At 49.6% G+C, this 27,684-nt stretch overlaps 1 protein-coding gene across 1 annotated transcript in view; it reads left to right on the forward strand.

Moving 5' to 3' along the window:
* LOC121875437 (ALK tyrosine kinase receptor-like) overlaps window positions 1-27,024 on the forward strand; it is a gene marked incomplete at its 3' end in the record, with an annotated part of 40,245 nt that extends 13,221 nt beyond the window's left edge. The window contains 7 exon segments of the mRNA XM_042379994.1: window positions 10,764-10,889; window positions 11,047-11,202; window positions 11,434-11,564; window positions 12,090-12,265; window positions 13,725-13,819; window positions 15,835-15,891; window positions 26,972-27,024. Of these exon segments, the coding sequence (XP_042235928.1) occupies window positions 10,764-10,889; window positions 11,047-11,202; window positions 11,434-11,564; window positions 12,090-12,265; window positions 13,725-13,819; window positions 15,835-15,891; window positions 26,972-27,024 (794 nt within the window).
* Between the last annotated feature and the right edge of the window lie 660 nt (window positions 27,025-27,684).

The following is a 27,684-nucleotide window of genomic DNA, read 5'->3' on the forward strand; positions in this document are numbered from 1 at the left end:
CTGTCTGTCTGTCTGTCTGGGTATTCTGTGTGTCCGTCTGTGTGTCTTGTCTGGGTATTTCTGTGTCTGTCTGTCTGTCTGGGTATTTCTGTGTGTCTGTCTGTCTGTCTGGGTATTTCTGTGTGTCTGTCTGTCTGTCTGGGTATTTCTGTGTGTCTGTCTGTTGTTTTGTCTCTCTGCTGTCTGTCGTATTTCTGTCTGTCTGTCTGGGTATTTCTGTGTGTCTGTCTGTATTTCTGTGTGTCTGTCTGTTGTTTTGTCTCTGTCTGTCTGTCTGGGTATTTCTGTCTGTCTGTCTGGGTATTTCTGTGTGTCTGTTGTATTTCTGTCTGTCTGTCTGGGCATTTCTGTGTGTCTGTCTGGGTATTTCTGTCTCTGTTTTTCTGTGTGTCTGTCTGTTGTTTTGTCTCTCTGTCTGTCTGTCTGGGTATTTCTGTCTGTCTGTCTGGGTATTTCTTGTGTCGTCTGGGTATTTCTGTGTGTCTGTCTGGTATTTCTGTGTGTCTGTCTGGGTATTTCTGTGTGTCTGTCTGTCTGTCTGGGTATTTCTGTGTGTCTGTCTGTGTCTGGGTATTTCTGTGTGTCTGTCTGTCTGGGTATTTCTGTGTGTCTGTCTGTCTGTCTGGGTATTTCTGTGTGTCTGTCTGTCTGTCTGGGTATTTCTGTGTGTCTGTCTGTCTGTGGTATTTGTGTGTCTGTCTGTCTGTCTGGGTATTTCTGTGTGTCTGTCTGTCTGTCTGGGTATTTCTGTGTGTCTGTCTGTCTGTCTGGGTATTTCTGTGTGTCTGTCTGTCTGTCTGGGTATTTCTGTGTGTCTGTCTGTCTGTCTGGGTATTTCTGTGTGTCTGTCTGTCTGTCTGGGTATTTCTGTGTGTCTGTCTGTCTGTCTGGGTATTTCTGTGTGTCTGTCTGTCTGTCTGGGTATTTCTGTGTGTCTGTCGTGTTTTTCTCTGTCTGTCTGTGGGTATTTCTGTGTGTCTGTCTGTATTTCTGTGTGTCTGTCGTATTTCGTGTGTCTGTCTGTATTTCTGTGTGTCTGTCTGGGTATTTCTGTGTGTCTGTCTGTCTGTCTGTCTGGGTATTTCTGTGTGTCTGTCTGTCTGTCTGGGTATTTCTGTGTGTCTGTCTGTTCGGGTATTTCTGTGTGTCTGTCTGTCTGTCTGGGTATTTCTGTGTGTCTGTCTGTCTGTCTGGGTATTTCTGTGTGTCTGTCTGTCTGTCTGGGTATTTCTGTGTGTCTGTCTGTCTGTCTGGGTATTTCTGTGTGTCTGTCTGTCTGTCTGGGTATTTCTGTGTGTCTGTCTGTCTGTCTGGGTATTTCTGTCTGTCTGTCTGTCTGTCTGGGTATTTCTGTGTGTCTGCGTCTGTTGTATTTCTGTGTGTCTGTCTGTCTGTCTGGGTATTTCTGTGTGTCTGTGTCTGTCTGGGTATTTCTTGTCTGTCTGTCTGTCTGTTCGGTATTTCGTGTGTCTGTCTGTCTGTCTGGGTATTTCTGTGTGTCTGTCTGTCTGTCTGGGTATTTCTGTGTGTCTGTCTGTCTGTCTGGGTATTTCTTGTCTGTCTGTCTGTCTGTCTGGGTATTTCTGTGTGTCTGTCTGTCTGTCTGGGTATTTCTTGTGTGTGTCTGTCTGTCTGTCTGGGTATTTCTGTGTCTGTCTGTTGTTTTGTCTCTCTCTGTCTGTCTGTCTGGGTATTTCTGTGTGTCTGTCTGTCTGTCTGGGTATTTCTGTGTGTCTGTCTGTCTGTCTGGGTATTTCTGTGTGTCTGTCTGTCTGTCTGGGTATTTCTGTCTGTCTGTCTGTCTGTCTGGGTATTTCTGTGTGTCTGTCTGTCTGTCTGGGTATTTCTGTGTGTCTGTCTGTCTGTCTGGGTATTTCTTGCTGTCGTCTGTCTGGGTATTTCTTGTGTCTGTCTGTCTGTCTGGGTATTTCTGTGTGTCTGTCTGTCTGTCTGGGTATTTCTGTCTGTCTGTGGGTATTTCTGTGTGTCTGTCTGTCTGTCTGGGTATTTCTGTGTGTCTGTCTGTCTGTCTGGGTATTTCTGTGTGTCTGTCTGTCTGTCTGGGTATTTCTGTGTGTCTGTCTGTCTGTCTGGGTATTTCTGTGTGTCTGTCTGTCTGTCTGGGTATTTCTGTGTGTCTGTCTGTTGTTTTGTCTCTGTCTGTCTGTCTGGGTATTTTTGTCTGTCTGTCTGGGTATTTCTGTGTGTCTGTCTGGGTATTTCTGTGTGTCTGTCTGTCTGTCTGGGTATTTCTGTGTGTCTGTCTGTCTGTCTGTGGCTTTGTGTGTCTGTCTGTCTGTCTGGGTATTTCTGTGTGTCTGTCTGTCTGTCTGGGTATTTCTGTGTGTCTGTCTGTCTGTCTGGGTATTTCTGTGTCTGTCTGTCTGTCTGGGTATTTCTGTGTGTCTGTCTGGGTATTTCTGTGTGTCTGTCTGTCTGTCTGGGTATTTTGTGTGTCTGTCTGTCTGTTTGTCTGGGTATTTCTGTGTGTCTGTGTTGTTTTGTCTGTCTGTCTGTCTGTCTGTCTGTTTGGGTATTTCTGTGTGTCTGTGTTGTTTTGTTTGTCTGTCTGTCTGTCTGTCTGTCTGTTTGGGTATTTCTGTGTCTGTCTGTCTGTCTGTCTGTTTGTCTGTCTGTTTGGGTATTTCTGTGTGTCTGTCTGTTGTTTGTTTTGTCTGTCTGTCTGTCTGTCTGTTTGTCTGGGTATTTCTGTGTGTCTGTGTTGTTTTGTCTGTCTGTCTGTCTGTCTGTCTGTCTGTCTGTCTGGGTATTTCTGTGTGTCTGTGTTGTTTTGTCTGTCTGTCTGTCTGTCTGTTGTTTTGTCTGTCTGTCTGTCTGTCTGTCTGTCTGAGTATTTGTATTTTATTTATTTATTCGTGTTTGTATTTTAGTTTTGTATTTATTTATGTATTTTGTAAGGAGGAAAATTCAGTTGTGTTCTAGCGGAATGATTCCTTCAGTTAACGTCACAGATTGAAGGGATTGGGGGCAGTAATGACAAGGTGATTAGAGGTTAATCATTAGTGGAGGTTGACCTTTGGAGGAGAGAACCTATTGCGTTATAACTCCTCTGTTACCACCACTACTACCATTACTACCATCACCACTACCATCACCACCACCACCACCACTACCATCACTACTTCCATCACTACTTCCATCACTACTACCACCACTACTTCCATCACTACTACCACCATATCCCATCACCACCACCACCACCACCACCATCACTACTACTACTACTTCCACCACTACTACTACTACCACCACTACTACTACCACCACTACCATCACTACTACCACTACCATCACCTCCCACCACCAACCACCACTACTACCATCACTTCCATCACTACCACCACCACTACTACCGCCACCACCACCAACCAACCAACCAACCACCCAACCCTACCACCACCACCAACCACCACCAACCACCAACCCACCACCCACCACCACCACCACCACCAACCACCCCACCACCACCACCACCACCACCACCACCACCCACCACTACCACCACCACCACCTCACCACCACCCCACCACTACTACCCACATCACCACCATCACCACCACAGCACCACCACCGCCACCACCAACCATCACCACCACCACCACCACCCCTTCACCACCACACCACACCACCACCACCAACACCACCCACCAACACCCACCACCACCACTCACCACCACTACCACCACCACCACCACCACACCACCACCACCATCACCACCACCGCCACACCACCATCACACCACCACCACCACCACCACCACCAGCACCACCACCACCACCACCACCAGCACCACCACCACCACCACCACCACCACCACCCCACCACCGCCACCACACCATCACCACCACCACTACCATCACTACTTTTTTTTTATAGTGGCCCAGCTCCCCACAGCCACCCTCGCCACCATTTAATTACCTTTTAATATTAAATATCCTATCATATATGCATGGTCCCATCTGTGTTAATTAGTTGGATGCAGACTGCGTAGCATTCAGTAGACTGTAGCCTCTACAGTCGACATTCAGCAGTTGTCGGAATTGGGGCTACAGCTCGTTCTCTCCTGAGTAGAGCAAAGCCAGACCGAAGGAGAGGAAAGACAGCTCAGACATCTCATCCAGCTTGTAATGATAACTTCTTGGCTGCTGCTTTTTCTTCGGAGATCATCATGAGTCTTTGCAGAAACATCTTGCACTGGTCCCAAGTGATGCCTTTGACTAACGTTTTGATTCTCCCATGTTCTTCTTTGTCGTTCTTGTTCTCCATGTGCAGCATCGAGAGCCAGGTTACGGTGACATGCGGCCATGATAAAAAAATCCTGATACAGTCGAAGAAAGCCTGCTGTCCCCTGTGTCCAGAACTTCAGTACTAAACTTGAGCTGCTAGATGTGTTTGAAGTCCTGTGTTGGAAGATCTCGCCATCCACGGAAGGAGGGTCGGTCTTCTACCATGACGTCCTGGCAGATTTCCTTCAACATATTTGTTGTGAGAGATCCCTTGACTGTCATATGCCCTTCATGCGTATGAAGTCTCCCCCTTTCTGCACACACCGTTATGGCGCGACCATCATAGAAAGAGAGATTACACGCGCAGCATTGGGAGGCTAAACCTTCTACTGGCTGACTGCAATTTTAGAGCGATGGGCATCTGTAACTCCTGTTTGTTAAGACTGAAAACCATTTGCCCTTATCGGTAACGATAACCAGCCTGAGGCGCCCACCTCCTGCGCTTATATAGCTTACTTTTTTTTTCAAATTTTGGAACCTGCAGCAACAGTTGCTGCAACTTATCATTTTGGCAGGGTGCTGTCGATCTGTCGTAAATGGACCTGATGAATCTCTGCTTACTTCACTGTACTAATTTCCCTGTTGCGTTCTCTGGGCTATTATGTGGTCCGTGAGTCGCCGTGAGCTTAAGTGAATTTTGATGTCTGTGGCTGCAATCTCCTCTGGATTGAGTTGTCCCATCCTCCATCTTGATGGAAGTAAGTGCTCTTCTTTCTGCTGGGGGTTAAGTGAGTGGGTATTTTCACTTAATTTGGAATGGAACCTATACTATAGCTTTTTCCAGAGGGTGGAGGAGGGGTCCGATATCAGGATAGTACGCATCAGGTAGTGTTCCAACGATGTAGAATGCAGCAGTTGGCTGTGTCGTGTTAGCAATCTCAGACAGAGCTTGATTTCACTAACTCCACTATTCAATTTTCCTACATATACGGTCTTGAAGTCCTAGAGCCACCACATTGCGCCTAGATGTTCTTGGCCGTCTCAAGAGCTTGACTTCACTTCCGCCAAAACCTCCCTTGCCTGTTCCAAGTAAATGTTCTATTTAATGATGAGGAAGGACTTGTTGGCGTTTAGGTGGTACCCTTGCCAGACCTCATGATGTTACTGGTGTCCTAACGATTTTTTGATGCCCTCCACTTTTCCTGCTCCTAAGTGTCGTCAGCATACGCCAATTTGTTTGACCCCAGTTGTTTCAAATTTTATTTCTTTGGTTGAGCACTGATAGGCCTATTGCATACATTGTTACTGCAACAGGGTCCCCTGTTGCCTCGGTTGACTCCCTCTAACATGATATCACCCTTAGGGCCTTTGTTGCTACTTTATATAAAGGTCTGATGGATTCTTATAGGAGTTTTCAACGTACATTGCAAAGTTTGATTGATCTTGATGTTGTGCAGTGCAGCCTTGCGGTTGCTATGTTGAATTGCTTGAAGCGTCGACCAGGGAGAAACGTCCTCACAATCACGTTGCTCAAATATCGTTCTCATGGCGTGAATGGCAGCTTCCTCCAGCTTGCTGGCCGGCACAAACTTTGTGTCTCCTGCTGCTGCTCTGACACGTCCTTACCACTTCCATGCATTTTCCGATGATTCGCCTCAGCACTTCCTCACTCCTATTGGCCTACATCCCGGATTCTATCCAGGGGAATGAGGCGGCAGGCCGTCGATAGCGTGATGGCAGCATGAGGATGCCAGCTTTTTGCAAGGACGGCAATGGCCGTAGAGATCACTTGCTGTGGGCCAAACTTGTTAGTGCTGAGGATGCACTCTCCATCGTTTGCATCCAGGAATTCGAAGGGCTGCACCTCCCTGAGTCTTCAGTGCTTTTTCTCCACACCATCCCTCCTGTTATTTTTCTTTGAACAGGACAGCATTGGTGTGATATGAGATGGTTCTGAACCTGATGCCTGGCTACTTGCAGAGGACAAGTTTCTTTCAGTTGCTTACTGTCTCTCTGTTTATTATTGGCAGGACCCCACCAGGTGACTCTCTCATGAGAGATCTTACCGCCGCATACTTTTTCCTTACACGCATTTTGTTTCCAAACTTTGCAGCATCACGGTGCTGCTTTCCGTCTCCTGCAGATTTTAGTCTCTCCTGCAGTGTTCTTGTTTCACATAGGATTACTGTATGCTTCCTTTCTGCCATACAGTGCGTCAGTCTTTCTCTCTTCATTAAGCTAGCTTTACATTTTTGATCTTAGTCTTTGTGTGTGTCCTCTGACAGAATAGATTGGTATTATTGCCAGTATTTGAAGAGCTAATGGGGCAAGGAGGCGGTTCCTGAGTGTACTCAGTTATGAGACTAATCATCTACTGATCATTTCTTTTTTGTACGTACACACTTAGGGTGGTTCAAATTAGCTGTTGGCGACCACCTGACAATTTTATAGTTTTTTAACCCATATGTCCGCATTTTCCATCGACATGCCATTCTGATTGCAGTGGCTGTTTCATTCACCTGTACATCAGCTACTGGTTGAAGTTTATTGGCACTACATTTTCAGTTGAGTAGACTCCACTACACGCTTAGATATCAGCGGGCGGCTGGGTCCCATGATATCCAATGTGGCTTTCCTGTGACAGCCCCTGCCATGAAGGCAAGGGTTACAAATTGTTTCCCTTTATGCAAGACACTTACGGCCTTGGTTGTTTCTCACACAAACATAGTGCATTTTTGCACTGTTAGAACAGACAACAATGTCTGTCACCCGGCATAATGATCTGCACCTTAAGATGGTGTTACGTCTGCCTCCGGAACATTCTTGATTTGGTCTCAGGCACAAGATTATACTCGGTTCTTATGAGGGAAGGGCGGAGAGGTGACAGGCTGGACCTGTGTCCAGGTAGTAAGGGCATGCAAGCGCGCTTTGGGTGTGTAGGCTACCATATTTTTTAAAGCCTGATAATAAGTGTATGAAGACAGTTGACAGACACACACAGACAGAGGCGATTGGATGACAGACAGATAGAGACGATTGACAGACAGACAGACAGATGAAACGATTGACAGACACAGACAGATAGAGACGATTGACAGAGACAGACAGATAGAAACGATTGACAGACACCAAGCAGAGGACGATTGACAGACACAGATAAAACGATTGACAGACAGACACACAAATAGAGACGATTGACAGACACAGACAGATAGAGAACGGATGACAGATAACAAATGGAGACGATTGACAGACACAGACAGATAGAGACGATTAGACACAGACAGATAGAAACGATTGACAGACACAGACAGATAGAGACGATTGACAGAGAGACAGACAGATAGAAACGATTGACAGACACAGGCAGATAGAGACGATTTACAGACACAGATAAAAAAGATTGACAGACAGACACACAAATAGACGATTGACAGACAACAGACAGGCAGAGACGATTGAGAGATACTTAAGCATTAACAGACAGAAACAGAATAAGGCCATTAGCAGACAGACAGACAGACAGACAGACAGACAGAGAAAGCTGTAAGGGTGGGTGTGGATAGAGAAGGCTGTGCTTACATTCAATTTTGTTTGTGTAAACCCTGACTCTAACAACTTGGGCTGTAAAGTTCATGTGTGTGTGTGGGTATATCTGGTGTGTGTGTAGTGGGTGTGTGTGGGTATATCTGTGTGTGATTTGTGTCTGTGTTTATGTATGTATTTGGGAGAGAGAGAGAAGGGGAGAGAAATGAGACAGAAAGAGAAAGAGAGGAGGGAGGGGGCAGGTGAGAAAGATTAGTCTACATTTTAACTCATCAATATACATTTGTCAACACCTGAGGCCCATTACTTGACTCAGTACAGTAATTCACCTCATGTTATGAATATGTATACACAGTGATACTATTATATTTTGTAATTATTATCATGTATATTTTTCTATACATCTATACATAACTAATATTTATATGTTTAATGTGTATATATGTATTATTACTATATGTTGAGATGAGACTTGAGGTTAATCTATATTGTGTTGTTAATGTATACCTATAACCTGATCAGTGTATAATACATAACTGTTCCTCCCTCCCAGATAAGAGGATGTCAAGAACAAGAGTTTGACTGGGTATATATGTTTAAAAGCATTACATGTGGCTGACAACATAAGACTGGTCGATGTTTTAGTGAGTGTCCTCGTTAACTTCACATGACCCGGAAGTAACTGCCAGAATATAACCAAGTGTTCAGGTAATTTGTGCACATTAATTCCATTCATGACAAACCTTAACATAGGTCTAAAAGATCTTCCTCCCCTTCAGTTATCACATCACCTGGAGTATATTGAATGTCTTACCTGGTTACCATAGACCTTTGTAATGATTATAATGCATCTACTCATGATATTCATAGCTTAAACCCCATGATATGACCTCTGACCCCATGATATGACCCCTGACATCATGATATGACCTCTGACATCATGAATATGACCCTGACCCCATGATATATGGCCTCTGACATCATGATATGACCTCTGACCCCATGATGAACTCTCCCCAATTACAGAGCTTCACAATCTCACCATCCCACACCCTGAGAATCGTACAACCTCCTCACAATCTCAATAGAATAATCCCACGACCACCAACAATCACACCACCAACCCACGACCACCCAACCCCACGGACCACCCAACCCCACGACCACCCAACCCCACCACACCCAACCCTACGACCACCCAACCACGACCACCCAACACCACGACCAACCCAACCCACGACCACCCAACCCACGACCAACTAACCCCACGACCACCAACTCCACGACCACCCAACCCCACGACCACCCAACCCCACACCACCCAACCCCACGACCACCCAACCCCACGACCACCCAACCCCACGACCACCCAAACCCCACGACCACCCAACCCCACGACCACCCAACCCCACGACCACCCAACCCCCACGACCACCCAACCCCACGACCACCCAACCCCACGACCACCCAACCCCACGACCACCCAACCCCAACGACCACCCAACCCCACGACCACCCAACCCCACGACCACCCAACCCCACGACCACCCAACCCACGACCACCCAACCCACGACCACCCAACCTACGACCACCCAACCTACACCACCCAACCCCACGACCCCACACCACCCAACCCGACCAAACCCACACCACCCAACCCCACGACCACCCAACCCCACGACCACCCAACCCCACGACACCACCCAACCCCCACGACCACCCAATCCCACGACCCCAACCACGACCCCCAATCCCACCCCACGACCATCAACCCCACGACCAACCCAACCCCACGACCGCCAATCCCACGACCACCCAACCCCCACGACCACCCAACCCCACGACCACCCAACCCCACGACCACCCAACTCCACGACCACACCCAACCCCACGACCACCCAACCCCACGACCACCCAACTCCACGACCACCCAACCCCACGACCACCCAACCCCACGACCACCCAACCCCCACGACCACCCAACCCCACGACCACCCAACCCCACGACCACCCAACCCCACGACCACCCAACCCCACGACCACCCAACCCCACGACCACCCAATCCCCACGACCCCAATCCCACGACCCCCAATCCCACCCCACGACCACCCAACCCCACGACCACCCAACCCACGACCACCCAACCCCACGACCGCCAATCCCACGACCACCCAACCCCACGACCACCCAACCCCACGACCACCCAACCCCACGACCACCCAACCCCACGACCACCCAACCCCACGACCACCCAACCCCACGACCACCCAACCCCACGACCACCCAACCCCACGACCACCCAACCCCACGACCACCCAACCCCACGACCACCCAGCCCCACGACCACCCAACCCCACGACCACCCAACCCACGACCACCCAACCCCACGACTACCCAACCCCACGACTACCCAACCCCACGACCACCCAACCCCACGACCGCCAATTCCACGACCACCCAACCCCACGACTACCCAACCCCACGACCACCCAATCCCACGACCACCCAATCCCACGACCCCCAACCCCACGACCACCCAACCCCACGACCACCCAACCCCACGACCACCCAACCCCACGACCACCCAATCCCACGACCCCCAATCCCACGACCCCCAATCCCAACCACCCAACCCCACGACTACCCAACCCTACGACTACCCAACCCCACGACCACCCAAACCCCACGACCGCCAATCCACGACCACCCAACCCCACGACTACCCAACCCCACGACTACCCAACCCCACGACCACCCAACCCCACGACCGCCAATCCCACGACCACCCAACCACGACCCCCAATCCCACGACCCCAATCCCACGACCCCCATCCACGACCCCAATCCCACTCACCGCCAACCCCACGACCCCCCAATCGAACGACCCTGCAAATCTCACGACCTTACAGCTCATAATCTCACTATCACAAATAAACACAACTAATTGGTTTGTTTTGATCTCAACAGACCACAACCCCGGCCCGTTGGAGGTGTGTCAAGGCATACGGTGTGGCACGGGCGAGTGTGTGAGGCGTAATAACATTTGTGACATAACCAAGAACTGTCCGGGAGGCGAGGACGAGTCCACATGTGGTGAGTATGTTTGTTCTCGCTGTGTTGTATGTGGTGGTTGTTATTATGTTGTATGTTCAGCTTATTTTCTTGTATATTGTCCTCGCTGTATTGTTGTATATTGTATGATAATAATAATGAAGTACCACTGACTCCTCCTCATCTCACTCCCCGGCAGCCCTGGAACCTGAAGGGTCTAGGTGTGACTTCGAGAGCGACTGGTGCGGCTGGAAGAACGCCGGTGACGATCATATGGACTTCCACAGGCATCACGGCAACACTCAGAAGGAACGTACGGGCCCCTCCAACGACCATACCTATAAGAATGACTCTGGTAAGTCTCTCTCTCTCTCAAGGATGATGGCTTAACACCTTCAGCACGCTGGTTTAACCTCAAACGAAAGATGACTTAACCTCTTAACGATGTTAATTTAAACCTTAATCCTTGAAAAGTTAATACCATTGAAGATGTATTTCTGTGTTAATTGTCAAATCAGAGTAAACACTAATCACTTAACCTAACTTAATCAAACATGACCTACTCTGACCTTCTCTTACCCTGCAGGCTACTACCTCCTGAGTGAGCTTCCCCAGACGGGCAAGATGGGGGACCTCGGTGTCTTAGAGTCCCCTTACTTTGACCCTCCCCCCTGTTACCATGGCAACAAGGACTCCCCCTTCTTCGAGAGCTGCAAAGTAAGTCACACGAGGTTGTTGTGGTGGTGGTGGTTGTTACCTAGAATCTGCCCTACACGCCTGGGACCCATTGTACACACCTGGGTCTAATTATCTCACGTTCATTAACTGAATTATTTCTCACAAGTGTGTGTGTGTGTGTGTGTTGTAAAATAATAATAATAAACGGTTTATTAATAGAGTTGCCGCCGGTGGCTGAAAATATACAAACTTACATGTGATTTAGACATAATAATATACATTCAATACATTTACAGGGCTGTACAGTACATGAATCAGGAGTTGTTTATTAATTTAACAATAGATGGGATGGTGTTATTCTTATATATATATATATATATATATATATATATATATATATATATATATATATATATATATATATATATATATATATATATATATATATATATATATATATATATATATATATATATATATATATTATTGTGTGTGTGTGTGTGTTATTATTATTATTGATGATGGTACAACACCCTTAACGTTGGTGTGTGTGTGTTATGACAGATCCGGCTGTACTACCACAAGCTGGGACGTAACCAAGGCTCCATGATCATCAAGGCGAGGGAAGAGAACCCTAAGGTGAACGGCGGCCGAGTCTACCAGATCGACCAGATCACCGGCGACCAGGGCGACAAGTGGCAGCGTCTCGACCATGTCTTACCTCACGAGATACGCTACAGGTGAGGGACAGTGCCGGGTGAGGGACCAGACTACTAGGTGAGGGACAGTGTCAGGTGAGGGACAGTTCCAGGTGAGGGACCAGACTAGGCGAGGGGTAGTGAGGGACAGTGTCAGGTGAGAGACCAGACTAGGTGAGTGACAGTGCCAGGTGAGGGACCAGACTAGGTGAGGGACAGTGCCAGGTGAGGGACAGTGCCAGGTGAGGGACCAGACTAGGTGAGGGACAGTGTCAGGTGAGGGAAAGGGACAGTGTCAGGTGAGGGACAGTTCCAGGTGAGGGACCAGACTAGGCGAGGGGTAGTGAGGGACAGTGTCAGGTGAGAGACCAGACTAGGTGAGTGACAGTGCCAGGTGAGGGACCAGACTAGGTGAGGGACAGTGCCAGGTGAGGGACAGTGCCAGGTGAGGGACCAGACTAGGTGAGGGACAGTGTCAGGTGAGGGACAGTGCCGGGTGAGGGACAGTGCCGGGTGAGGGACCGTATCAAAGGACGATGACGGAACCCCTAACCCCTTGAGTACTATAACTTAACCCCTTGAGTACTATAACCTAACCCCTTGAGTACCTTAACCTTGTGGTTAAGTTTACCTCTCGTCCACCTGACCAGTGTTTACCTCTCGTCCACCTGACCAGTGTTTACCTCTCGTCCACCCTGACCAGTGTTTACCTCTGTCCACTGACCAGTGTTTACCTCTAGTCCACTGACCAGTTTACCTCTCGTCCCACCTGAGGCCAGTGTTTACCTCTCGTCCACCTGACCAGTGTTTACCCTCTCGTCCACCTGACCAGTGTTTACCTCTCGTCCACCTGACCAGTGTTTACCTCTCGTCCACCTGACCAGTGTTTACCTCTCGTCCACCTGACCAGTGTTTACCTCTCGTCCACCTGACCAGTGTTTACCTCTCGTCCACCTGACCAGTGTTTACCCCTCGTCCACCTGACCAGTGTTTACCTCTCGTCCACCTGACCAGTGTTTACCTCTCGTCCACCTGACCAGTGTTTACCTCTCGTCCACCTGACCAGTGTTTACCTCTCGTCCACCTGACCAGTGTTTACCTCTCGTCCCACCCTGACCAGTGTTCCTCTCGTCCACCTGACCAGTGTTTACTCTCGTCCACCTGACCAGTGTTACCTCTCGTCCACCTGACCAGTGTTTACCTCTCGTCCACCTGACCAGTGTTTACCTCTCGTCCACCTGACAGTGTTTACCTCTCGTCCGCCTGACCAGTGTTTGCCTCTCGTCCACCTGACCAGTGTTTACCCCTCGTCCACCTGACCAGTGTTTACCCCTCGTCCACCTGACCAGTGTTTACCCCTCGTCCACCTGACCAGTGTTTACCTCTCGTCCACCTGACCAGTGTTTACCTCTCGTCCACCTGACCAGTGTTTACCTCTCGTCCACCTGTCCAGTGTTTACCTCTCGTCCACCTGACCAGTGTTTACCTCTCGTCTCTTCAGGTACCAGATCATCGTGGCTAACGTTAGAGGCTCCAGGTTCCGCGGCGACTTGGGTTTCGATGACTTCACGCTGTCCCCGGAGTGTTTTGGCCGAGGTGAGGAGCGTCTCTCTCTCTCTCTCTCTCTCATGTCCGTGTGTGTGTATCCGTGTGTGTGTGTGTGTGTAAAGAAAAGTCTACGGCAAAAGTCTTCCTTTCATCACTATCTCGTACTTGATCCACGAGTATTATAACTATTACTTGAAAATCACCTGTAGTGATTCTCGATAAACACCTGGACGGCACTAATCACCATGATACCTTAGCCCCCGACTGCTTTTAATATCCATCGACGATATTTTTGGGGAGTTAATCAGTGTGTTGAGCCGCCACTATAACCTTTGTTTGCGTTCACTGAGCTGATAGGTAAATATTTGGGGTATACCTGCACGTGATTGGTCTATTAGTTAGAAGTGGGTGGGGCTTTATATACGTTAGGTCTCTTTAATGTTTTGGAAGAAGAGGGAACTAAGTGACCAAGGAAGGAAGGAAGGAAGGAAAGTCACGTAGCTTCATCACTGTTCCTTGAGACTCCTTAAGACTCCTTGTAAATCATAACAACCCCTTGAAGATCACACGGATTCTATACAGAATTGTTCTTAAGCCTCCTACAGCACCAAACCTGAGTCTTGAAGATCCAAGAACTTCAGAAATGTTCCCTGAAGATCATATAGCTTCAGAACTGATCCCTGAAGATCATATGGCTTCAGAACTGATCCCTGAAGATCATATAGCTTCAGAACTGATCCCTGAAGATCATATGGCTTCAGAACTGATCCCTGAAGATCATATAGCTTCAGAACTGATCCCTGAAGATCCAAGAACTTTAGAACTGATCCCTAAAGATCTAAGAACTTCAAAACTGTTCCCTAAAGATCCTTAGGCCTCAGCATGACCCTGGATAAACCATTACCACACATACCCTTTGAAGATCACAGAATATTTTTAAATGCCACCCGACGTCCTTAATAAACGACTACAGGGAGAGAGAGGTACAGAAGCGCCCTTGACTGCTTAGTACAGGAGCCTCATATATCCAGTCTGGAAAACCATTAATAATAATTCACCTTATATTGATGTACTGGATGACTGAGCCAGTGGCCTTTCAACTCTCACAGCTAACTCGGTGGTCTTCAAACGTGTAGGATAATGGGAATCAAACCTAATGGGTCCTAGTTTTAATGGACCCAAATTCTAATGGGTCCTAGTTTTAATGGACCCAAATTCTAATGGGTCTTAGTTTTAATGGACCCAAATTCTAATGGGACCTAGTTTTAATGGACCCAAATTCTAATGGGTCCTAGTTTTAATGGATCCAAATTCTAATGGGTCATAGTTTTAATGGACCCAAATTCTAATGGGTCCTAGTGTTAATGGACCCCAATTCTAATGGGTCCTAGTTTTAATGGACCCAAATTCTAATGGATCCTAGTTTTAATGGACCCAAGTTTTAATAGGTCTTACTCCTAATGGGTTCTAGTCTTAATGGGCCCAAGTTTTATTGGCCCTTAATCCGAACGAGGCCAAGTTCCGCCGGGCCCCAGTCTTAATTGGCCCAAGTCAATTATGCCCGTCACAACGTAACCATTTGAACTAGGGTTCATTGTCATTAGTGCCCATTATCATTAGAATCACCCATTATCATTACGATCACCCATTATCATTAGGACCACCCATTATCATTAGGACCACCCATTATCATTAGGACCACCCATTATTATTAGGACCACCCATTATCATTACGTGTGTATCTTAATGGTTAGGTTAGGTTAAGGACCCATTAGGTGTAGTCCCGCTTCAACAGTTAACATCTCAAGTATTTGTCCTTATCATTGACAGTGCTTGAGGATCTTGACGCAGTTCCTGAGGGGAGGAAGTTTGTGTGTGTGTGTGTGTGTGTGTGTGTGTGTGTGTGTGTGTGTGTGCTTAACGTGTTTGTATCGTTTAAATATTAGTGAATCATTGACGAATTCGTGTTTGATTTGGCTATTGTCTATTATGTATTTGTGTCAATGTTTATTTGTTCATAATACTAATTAATTATTTACTTACTCACCTGTGTCTCTCATCAGGTGTACCGCCAGATGAGGTGAAGAAATGCCCTCCCGCCAGCTTCCCGACTACACCTGGTAAGTACATGTACTATTCCTCTTGTACTCTACCACTACCGTATCATCACAAGTACAACATTGTATCTATCGTGTACAGATCATGTTCTTTTGTAGTAACTTGTATTGTACACGACTGTTAGTGATATATACAGTATAATATAGGGAATTTTTTATGTTTATGTGAAGTCGTATATTTTGTTCTTAAATTTTATGTCGATGTCAATTTTATATTATTATTATTATTATTATTATTATTATTATTATTATTATTATTATTATTATTATTATTGTTGTTATTATTATTATTATTTATTATTATTATTGGCTATTATTATTATTATTATTATTATTATTATTATTATTATTATTATTATTATTATTACTTCTCTCTCTCTCTCCTGCCTCCCTACTTTCTATCCCTTCTTTCTCCTTCTCCTCTGTTTGCTTTTGTCTTTTTCCTCCTCTTCCCACTTTCTATTTCTCCTCTCCGTCTTTTCCCTGTCTCTCTTTCCGCCCTCTTTCCTCCTTCCATTCCGTCCTCTTACTTTTCGTTCATCAGTTACAGTTATCATTTATCCCACCTCTTCTTCCTCTTTCCCTCCCCTCTCTCTTCTTCCTTCCTCCTTTTCGTCATTTTTCCTCCTTCTCTCTCTCCTCTTCTCCTTCTTTTCTCTCTTCTCCTCTTTCCTTCTCTCCTCCCTTCAGATTAATTTTTAACGTTTGAAAATAAAACATATATTTCACCACAATACATAAGATATTCACAAAAATATCGACTACACTACACGTTATAAATTCATGACATTATATTATTATTATATATTATAAAATACATCTTAATATACCTATATTATTATTATATATTATAGGTTAATACACTTAATATATAATATAATTCTGGTAAAGTATTTTGTGTCCTGATGGTGACTTCACAATTACCGGGACACGCGGATCATTGGAGAAATATATGCAAATGTTTTATGAATATTCTGCTGCAGTGTTTATATGCCAAACACACCTGATGCATATACACCTGAAATATTACACACCTGAAGCATTACGCACTGGAGCATAATACACCTGAAGCATTGCACACCTGGAGCATACATACCTGAAACATTACGCACCTGAAGCATTACACAACTGAAACATTATATACACCTGATGCATTACACACCTGAAATATTAACACCTGAAGCATTACGCACCTGGTTAACACCTGAAGCATTACGCACCTGATGCATTACACACCTGAAATAATACACACCTGATGCATTACACACCTGGAAATATTACACACCAAGCATTACGCACCTGATGCATACACACCTGGAGACATACACACCTGTAACACACACCTGCTGTATTACACATCTGTATCATTACACACCTGAAGTATTACACACCTGAGAGATACATTACACTGGAAACATTATACCAGAAGCATTACACCCTGAAATATACAACCTTGAAGCATTACAATAAACTGGAAACATTACATACCTGAAATATTACACACCTGACATATTACACACCTGGAGTATTACACACTGAAACATTACGCACCTGAAGCATTACACACCTGAAGCATTACACACCTGAAGCATTACACACCTGGAACATTACACACCTGACTATAACACACCTGGATCATTATACACCTGGATCATTACACACCAGAAATACACACTCCGGAGACTCACACGAAATATTACACACGTGAAATATTACACGTGAAATATTACACACCTGAAGTAATACACACCTGAAGTATTACAATACCTGGAAATATTACACACCTGAAATATTACACACCTGAAATATTACACACCTGAACTGTTACACACCTGAAGCATAACACCTGGAGACACCTGGAGCATTACACACCTGGAAGCATTAAACACCTGAAATATACACACCTGAAGCATCACACACCTGAATCACTACACACCTGGAAACATTACACACACCTGAAAATATTACGCACCTGAAATATCACACACCTGAAGCATTAAACACCTGAAATATTACACACCTGAAGCATAACACACCTGAAATATTACACACCTGAAGCATAACACACCTGAAATATTACACACCTGAAGCATAACACACCTGAAATATTACACACCTGGCATAACACACCTGGAAATTGCACACCTGAAGCATTACACACTTGCTAACACTTGTATTCTTTCAATAGATCGGAATATTAATCTTGTTATACCTGTGAAAAATATGTATGTGTTAGTCTATCTGCCCCCGTCCGTCTATCTGTCTGTCTGTTTAACCATCCGTCCGCCTGTCTGTCTTCCCCGGTCCGTCTGTCTGTCTGTCTGTCTTCCCCGTCTGTATGTTTCGTCCGTCCGTATGTCTGTCTGTTTCCTGTCTGCTCTGCCTCCCCGTCCGTCCGTATGTCCGTCTGTTTTCTGTCTGTTCGTCTGCCTCCCCGTCTCATCTATATATCGATCTATCTCCCCGTCCTTCTGTGTGTGTGTGTGTGTGTGTGTGTGTGTGTGTGTGTGTGTGTGTGTGTGTGTGTGTGTGTGTGTGCTGAGGCTGCCCAGTAAAGAGCCGATGACCTGGGATGGGAGATGGAAATATACTGGGACGCGAAGTAGAATCATTGTAGATGCTCTCTCACCTCACCGAGGCTGTGTTGTCCAGGTCTGTGCCAGGTCAGCCAGGGCCAGGCCAGGCCGAACTGCCTGCGCTCTGCCAGGCTGAATCGCTTCAGGCTTTGTGCCAGGCCGAAACTCGCCTTCAGCTCTGCCAGGCTGAAATCTGCTTCAGGCTTCAGGCCAGCTGAACTCGCTCTGAGGCTTCAGTTTAGGCCGCTTTCAGGCTTGCCAGGCTCGAATCGCTTCAGGCTTGGGCTAGGCTGAGCAGCTGCTTAGGCCAGCTGGAGTGCAGCCAGGCCATGCCAGGCCGACAGCCTGACTTCAGGCCAGGCTGAATTGCTTAGCAGTTTGTGCCAGGCCGAATTCAGCCAGCTTAGGCCAGGCTGAACGCTCAGGCTCTGCCAGGCTGGCGCAGCCAGGTCTCGTGCTAAGCTCGAGTGAAGCCAGTTTGGCCAGCTGGAAATCGCTCAGGCCTGCGCCAGGCGAATTGCCAGGCCTGCCAGGCCGCACAGCCCAGGCTCTGTGCCAGGCTGGAGCAGCCAGGCCAAGGCCAGGCCGAAATTCAAGCTAGGCAAGCCGAATCCAAGCCAGTTCGGCCGCATTGCTTGATTTGCTAGGTTAAATAAGCCAGATTTAGGTTAGGTTGAGTGCTAGGCTTGCTGAATTGCTTTGTGTTTAGGCTAGGTTAAATAAAACTATCTTCTCCCCCAGTAAAACTGTACCTATAATACTATTATTTCACCTGTGTACAGTATTTCAGGTAACGTATATTATTTATCATTCATTTCTTATATTAATTTCAATATAAAATGTCTGCACCAAATTCTACATGAATATATTTTCCTGAATTAATACTCAAACGTTATAAATTAATCTCCTCGACTAGATCCTCAACAACGGGTCATTAAATAACTTTACTGGTTACATATTTGACCTAATTGTTAAGTGATGGGTCGTTTGATTCAATAATGACCGCTAATATGGCCTCACGCGATTATATGATGCCTTGTTTCCTCTTCTCTCTCTCTCATCCTCGTTCTGATTTTCCTTCCTTAACTCCCTTCCTCTACCACCAGCATCATTCGCCCACTCCTCCATCCCTCTCTCCACCTCCTCCTCTTCATCATCAGTCTCTCCTTCTCTTCCAACCCGGTTCAACAAGTGAGGAATGCCAGACTAGAGATGCTGTGACGTTTGCTGTAAAGGTGCGCTGTGGAGGCTGCTGTGAGCTGTGTGATAAATGCTGGGAACTGCTGTCATGGTGCTGAAGGATGTCGTTAGGATGTTAAGGATGTAGTTAGGACGCTGCAAGGTTGCAGTGGTGGATGTTGTGGAGGATGTAGTTAGGATGTTTTAGGATGTAGTTAGGGTGCTGTGGAGGTGGGAAGACTGGTGGTGATGCAGGCAGTGCTGGCTGATGGCTGTGGTGATGGTGGTAGTAATGGTAGGAAATAGTAGTAGCAAATGGTGGTAGTAATGGTGGTAGTAATAGTGGTAGTAATGGTGGTAGTAATAGTGGTAGTAATGGTGGTAGTACTGGTGGCAGTAACAGTGGCAGTACGGTGGCAGTAATAGTGCAGTACAGTGGCAGCAGTAAGTGACAGCAGTACTGGGTGGAGCAATGGGCGGCAGTGGCTAAGTGGCATAACAGTGGCAGCACAGTGGCAGCACCTGCAGCACCCAGTGAGGATTATGCAGCAATGGTGGGAGAACGGCGGCAGCAACAGTGGCAGCAATGGCGGCAGTACGGCAGCAATGGCGGCACAATGGTGGGAGTGATGGTGGCAAGGAACGGTGGTAGCAATGGCGAGCTGGGACGGCGGCAGGGTGCAATGGCGGCAGGCACAGGGCAGCGACGGCGGCAGGCATGGCGGAGCGATGGCGGCAGCAATGGCGGGAGCGATGGCGGCAGTACCGGTGAGGCACAGTGGCAGCAATGGCAGCACAGTGGCAGCACAGTGGCAGCAATGGCGGCAGCAATGGCGGCGTGCAACGGCGGCAGCAATGGCGGGAGCGACGGTGAGTGATCGGCAGCAACGGTGGCAGTACAGTGGTAGCAATGGCGGCAGTAATGGCAGCAATGGTGGCAGTAATGGTGGCAGTAATGGTGATAGCAATGGTGGCAGTAATGGTGGGAGTGATGGTGGTCGTGCATTGGCGGCAGTAATGGCGGTGGCAGCAATGCAGGCAGTGTGGCAGTACTGGCAGCAATGGTGGCAGCACAGTGGAATCGGAGTGATGGCAGTAACAGTGCAGGCCGGTGGCAGGCAATGGTGGAAGGATGGTGGCAGGCAACTGGTGGAGCACGTGGCAGCACAGTGGCAGCACAGCAGCAGCAACGGTGGCAGCAACATGGCGGTGCACAGCGGCAGCACAGTGGCAGCAACGGCGGCAGCAATGGTGGGAGTAATGGCTGCAGTAATGGTGGCAGTAATGGCAGCACAGTGGGCAGCACAGCAGCAAATGGCAGGCAATGGTGGCAGCAATGGCGGCACAGTGGCAGAGAACAGCAGCAGCAAATTGGCAGAAAATGCAGGCACAAGTGGCAGCAATAGTGCAGTAATAGCAGCAGCAATGACAGGCATGGCGGCAAGCGTGACACTGCAGCAACGGCGGCAGCAATGGCGGCAGCACAGGCAACAGGCAGCAGCAAATGGAGTAATAGGCGTGTTGAAAATAGTGGCAGTAATAGTGCATAACAGTGGGCAATACCGCGGCAGCAATGGTGGCTAACGGCGGCAGCACCTGCGGCACACGGTGGCCACTCACCAACCCACGGCGGGAGGATGCTGGCAATGGCGTGCACCCAGGGATGCCGCGGCAGCACCGGAGTGATGGCGGAGCAACGGCATGGGATGATGGCAGCAGCAATGGCGGCAGCAATGCGGAGGGCAGCAATGGCGAGCACGGCGGCAGCAATGGGTGGCAGTGGTAGTGATGGTGGCAGTAATGGTGGAGTGATGGTGGTAGTGGTGGTAATGAAGGCTGGCAACGCTTACAGTTGGCTGGATTAGAAGGGTCGAGTAGGGAGGCTTACTGTATGCTTAATCTCTACAGGAAACGTTCTACAATATTTCTTCTCAACCAACGCTATTGTCCACCAGTTTTCACCCACAGTTTCACCCATTTACCCAAAGTTTACCAGTCTTTCACCCACAGTTTTCACCCACAGTTTTCACCCACAGTTTTCACCCACAGTTTTCACCCACAGTTTTCACCCACAGTTTTCACCCACAGTTTTCCTTCACTACTTTCACTCTTACATTTTAACTCAACATTTTCCTTTTATTATTTTTCATCTACTTTTTATTCATTTTTTTTTATTACTTTTCTTCATATAATATTTCCAATTACTCTTGACCGTCGACGTTCTTACAAATAGTTTTATAGAGGAGGAGGAGAGGTTAGTGGTTAGGTTAGAGGAAGGTTAGGTTGTGTCTTGTGTTTAACATATAAGATAATTTATATATCATGCGTTAGTGTGTTGTGTGTGTGTGTGTGATTGAAAGCATTTGTGATTCTGATTGGTTGTGCTATGTCGCGCTACCTAACGTAACCTAACTTAACCTAACCTAACCTAACGTGGCTTCTGAGTAGCGTTGAGCACCACAGGAATTTGGAGTTCGGCATAATTTGAACCCATTAGGATTAGAACCCATTAGGATTAGAACCCATTAGGATTAACACCAATTAAGAGCGACAACAATTAAGATTTACACCCATTAAGATTGGCGTCTACTAGAGGTGCTACCATTACCTACCATTGACTTACAAGACTCCCAGAAATAGTAAAGACTTCCCTCTTATCCCCCCTTCTGTCCCCGTCCACCCCTCACCATCCCCCTTCTCCCTCACCATTCCTTCACCCCTCACCACCATCCCCTTCCACCCCTCACATCCTCCTCTCCCCCCACCATCCTTTCCACCTCACCACCATCCCCTTTCCACCCCTCACCATCCCCCTTCCACCCATCACCATCCTCCCCTCCTCACCATCCTTTCACCCCTCACCATCCCCTTTCTCCCCTCACCATCCCCCTTTCTCCCCTCACCATCCCCTTCCTCCCTCACCATCCCTTTCCCCTCACACCACCCCCCTTCACCCCTCACCACCATCCCCTTTCTCCCCTCACCATCCCCACCTCACCATCCTCCTTCCACCCCTCACCATCCTCCTTCCCCATCCCATCCCTTTCCACCTCACCATCCCCTTCCACCTCACCATCCCCCTTTCTCCCCTCACCATCCCCTCACCCCCTCACCCCTTCCCCCTCACCCATCCTCCTTCCTTCCCATCACCATCCTTTCCACCCCTCCATCCCCCTTCCACCCCTCACCATCCCCTTACTCCTTCACCATCCTCCCTCCTCCCCCACCATCCCTTTCACCCCTCCCCCCACCCCCCTTCTCCTCACCATCTCCTCCCCTCACCATCCCCCTTCCTCCCCTCACCATCCCTCTTCACCCCTCACCATCCCCTTCTACCCTCACCATCCTCCTTCCTCCTTTCCCCCTCACCACCCCCTTCCCCCTCACCATCCCCTTCTACCCCTCACCATCCCCTTCCTCCCCTTTCCCCCTAACCATCCTTCCTCCCCTCCCATCCCTCTTCACCTCACCATCCCCTTCTACCCCTCACCATCCTCCTTCCTCCCCTTTCCACCCCCCACCCTTTCCCCCTCACCATCCCTTCTACCCCTCCATCCTCCTTCCTCCCCTTTCACCCCTCACCATCCCTTCCACCCCTCACCATTCCCTTCCCTCACCCTCACCATCCCTCTTCTCCCCTCACCACCCCTTTACCCCTCACCATCCTCCTTCCTCCCCTTTCACCCCTCACCACCCCCTTCCACCCCTCACCATCCCCTTCTACCCTCACCATCCCCTTCACCCCTCACCATCCCCTTCCTCCCCACCATCCCTCTTCTACCCCTCACCATCCCCCCTTCTACCCTCTCCATCCTCCTTCATCCTTTCACCCCTCACCATCCCCTTCCCCCTCACCATTCCCTTCCACCCCTCACCATCCTCCTTCCTCCCATCCTCCTTCCACCCCTCACCATCCCCCTCCCACCCCTCACCATCCTCCTTTCCACCCCCTCACCATCCTCCTTCCACCCCTCACCATCCTTTCCACCCCTCACCATCCTCCCCTCCCCCCACCATCCCCTCCCACCCCTCATCCCCTCCCACCCCTCACACCCCTCCTTCCACCCCTCACCATCCTCCTTCCCACCCCTCACCATCCTCCTTCCACCCCTCACCATCCCCCTCCCAACCCTCACCATCCTCCTTCCCTCTCACCATCCTCCTTCCCCATCCCTCCACCCCCACCACCCCTCCCACCCCTCACCATCCCCTCCCACCCCTCACCATCCCTCCCTCACCATCCTCCTTCCACCCCTCCCACACCCCTCCCACCCTCACCATCCCCTCCCCTTCCCTCCCATCTCCTTCCACCCCTCCCACCACCCCTTTACCCCCTCACCATCCCCCCACCCCCTCACCATCCTCCTTCCACCTCACCATCTCCTTCCTCCCCTCACCATCCCCTTCCTACCCCTCACCATCCCCTTCTACCCCTCCCCATCCTCCTTCATCCCCTTCCCCCTCACCATCCCCTTCTACCCCTCACTTCCACCCCTCACCATCCTCCTTCACCCTCACCATCCCCTTTCCCCCTCATCCCTCTACACCCCTCACCCTCCCCCTTCACCCTCTCTCCCCCCCCCTCCACCATCCTCCTTCACCCTCACCCCCTTCACACCCCTCTTCTATCCCCTTCCACCCTCACCATCCCCCTTCCACCCCTCACCATCCCTCCTTCACCCCTCCCATCCCCTTCCACCCCTCCCATCCTCCCTTCCACCCTCCACCTTCCCTCATCATCCTCCTTCCACCCTCACCACCTTCCACCCTCACCATCCCCTTCCACCCTCACCATCCTTCCCCCCTCACCACCCCCTTCCACCCCACCACCCCTTCCACCCCTCACCATCCCCCTTCCCCATCCCACCCCTCACCACCCCTTCACCCCTCACCACCCCCCTTCCACCCCTCACCATCCCCTTCCACCCCTCACCATCCCCTTCCACCCTCATCTCCCCTTCCACCCCTCCCTTTCCACCCTCACCATCCCCACCCCTCTCCCCTTCCCCATCCTCCCTCCTTCCACCCTCACCACCCCCTTCACCCCTCACCATCCCCCTTCACCCCTCACCACCCCCTTCTCCTCTCCCCATCCTCACCTCCCATCCCCTTCCACCTCACATCCCTTCTTCCCTTCACCCCTTCACACCCCTCTCACCATCCCCCTTCACCCCTCACATCCCCCTTCCACCCTCACCACCCCTTCACCCCCTCTTCCCTTCACCCCTCACCATCCCCTTCCACCTCTCCCACCACCCCCTTCCTCCCTCACCATCCCCTTCACTCCCTCCTCCCCCCCACCCCTCTACCTCCACCCCACCCTTCCACCCCTCACCACCCCCTTCCTCCCCTCCATCCCCTTCCACCCCTCACCCCATCCCCTTCCACCTCTCACCACCCTCCTTCCTCCCCTCTATCCCCCTTCACTCCCCCTCATCCTCCCCCCCCACCCTCACCACCCCTTCCACCTCACCATCCCCCTTCACCCTCACCCACCCCTTCCTCCCTCACCATCCCCCCTTCCACCCCTCACCATCCCCCACCCCACCCTCTCCCCCCTTCCTCCCTCTTCCCCCCTCACCATCCCCCTTCCACCCCTCCACCTCCTCCCCACCCTCCTCCTTCCTCCCCCTCCCCACCCTCACCACCCTTCCACCCCTCACCATCCCCTTCCACCCACCCACCCCTTCCCTCCCCTCCTTCCCCTTCACCCCCACCATCCCTCCCCTCTACCCCTTCCTCCCTCACCATCCCCCTTCCTCCCCTCATCCCCCTTACCCCTCACCCCTTCCACCCCCTCCCATCCCCCCACCACCCCCCCTTCTCCCCTCCTGTCCCCCTTCCACCCCACCATCCCCCTTCCACCTCTCACCACCCCCTTCCTCCCTCACCATCCCCCTTCCTCCCCTCCACCACCCTTCCCACCCTACCACCCCCTTCACCCTCACCATCCCCTACTTATTCTGAGACATGACCATTAAGGCAGTGTCCCCCCTCTCACGCTGACGACACTACGTTTTCTTACGTCGTCCAAATTAAAAACAGTTTATTTACCTTGTTCGTACACTGTGGTTAAGTGTCTCTGTGATTTATATCACAAACCAACACCTTTCTTACTTAATCACTTGTATATTTCCTTGTTAATCACTTGTAACAATCCATCATTAAGCTCTTGTAAAGATTTTCCTTGTTTATCATTTGTAAATATTTTTCAATAAGTTTCTTTTCTATTAAAGCCTAAATTTGTGCTCGTTAGCACTTGTAAACTTGGTGATTGAACACAGAGAGATATCAACAACCTCCACCTCACCCTCACCACCCTCCTTCACCTCACCTCCCTTCCTCACTCACCCCTCCATCCCTCACCCCTCACTTCCCCTCACCCCTCCCTTCCTCACCCCTCCCTTCCTTTCCTCACCCCCTCCCTTCCCTCACCCCTCCTACCACCCCCCTCCCTTCCTCCTTCCTCCCCCCCTCCCTTCCTCACCCTCCCTCCCTCACCCCCTCCCTCACCCTCCCTCCCCCCCCCCTCCCTCCCCCTCACCCTCCCTCCCCCTCCCCACCCTCCACCCCTCCCTCACCCTCCCCTCCCCCTCCCTCACCCCTCTCTCCCTCACCCCTCCCCCCTCACCCCTCCCCTCCCCTCCCTCACCCCCCCCCTTCCCCTCACCCCTCCCTCACCCTCCCCTACCCCCTACTCCCTCACCTCCTCACCCTCCCTCACCCCTCCTCACCCCCTCCCTCACCCTCCCTCACCTCCTTCCCTCACCCCCTCCCTTCCCTCCCCCTCCCTTCCCTCACCCCTCCCTTCCCACACCCTCCCTCCCCCTCACCCCCTCCCTTCCCACCCCTCCCTCACCCTCCCTCACCCCCTCCTTCCCTCCCCCTCCCCTCACCCCCCCTCCCTCACCCTACCCCTCCCCTCCCTCCCCACCCCCCCTCCCTCCCTCCCCCTCCTTCCCTCCACCCCCCTCCCTTCCTCACCCCCTCCCTTCCCTCACCCCTCCCCCCTCACCTCCCTTTCCTCACCCCCTCCCTTCCTCACCCTCTCCCTTCCCTCACCCCTCCTCACCTCCTCCCTTCCCTCACCCCTCCTCACCCTCCCTCACCCCCCCTCTCCCCTTCCCTCACACCCCTCCCTTCCTCACCCCCTCCCTCACCATCCCTCACCCCTCCCTTCCCCTCACCCCTCCATTCCCTCACCCCCCCATCTCTCTTTTCATTACTCATGTGGAAATTCTTTTAGGCAATTCTTCTCCAAACTGTGTAGTAATGAGGAGAGAGAGAGATGAACTTTTAATAACCTGTTGTAATTCTTATCTCGTCAGGTCCTATCGGTTCCAGCCATCCCCCGACTCCTGACGAGCCCCCTGAAGGTGTTGTAGTACCTGACGTATCCACATAGTTATACCCACTATTGTACCCACATTTGTACCCACATATTGTACACCCCATGTACCCACTATATTGTACCCACATATTGTACCACTATTGTGCCCATACTATTGTACATATTGTACACCCCACTATTGTACCCATGCTATTATACCCACTATTGTACCCACATTGTACACACACTGTGTACCCACACAGTTGTACCCACACCCTCACACAGTTGTACCCACACCTCACACAGTGTACCCACACGGTTTGCCTCACAACAGGTGATGTAATACGTATCATTGTTTAGCGTCTGTGAGTTATTTTTTGAGATATATGAAAAAATGAATCACTCTTTAACCTCTTAGTATGATAACAACCTCTTGAGTACTAACTTAACCTCTTGAGTAACCTCTTGAGTATGATAACTTAACCCTGAGTATGATAACTTAACCTCTGAGTATGATAACTTAACTCTTTGAGTGGCGATAACTTAACCTCTTGAGTATGATAATCTTAACCTCTTGGAGTATGATAACTTAACCTCTTGAGTATGATAACTTAACCTCTTGGAGTATGATAACTTAACTCTTTGAGTATGATAACTTAACCTCTTGGAGTACTATAAATTAACCTCTTGGAGTATGATAACTTAACCTTT

Source organism: Homarus americanus, unplaced genomic scaffold (assembly GCF_018991925.1).
Source record: "Homarus americanus isolate GMGI-L3 unplaced genomic scaffold, GMGI_Hamer_2.0 scaffold50226, whole genome shotgun sequence".
In the NCBI taxonomy this organism is placed as follows: Eukaryota; Metazoa; Arthropoda; class Malacostraca; order Decapoda; family Nephropidae; genus Homarus; species Homarus americanus.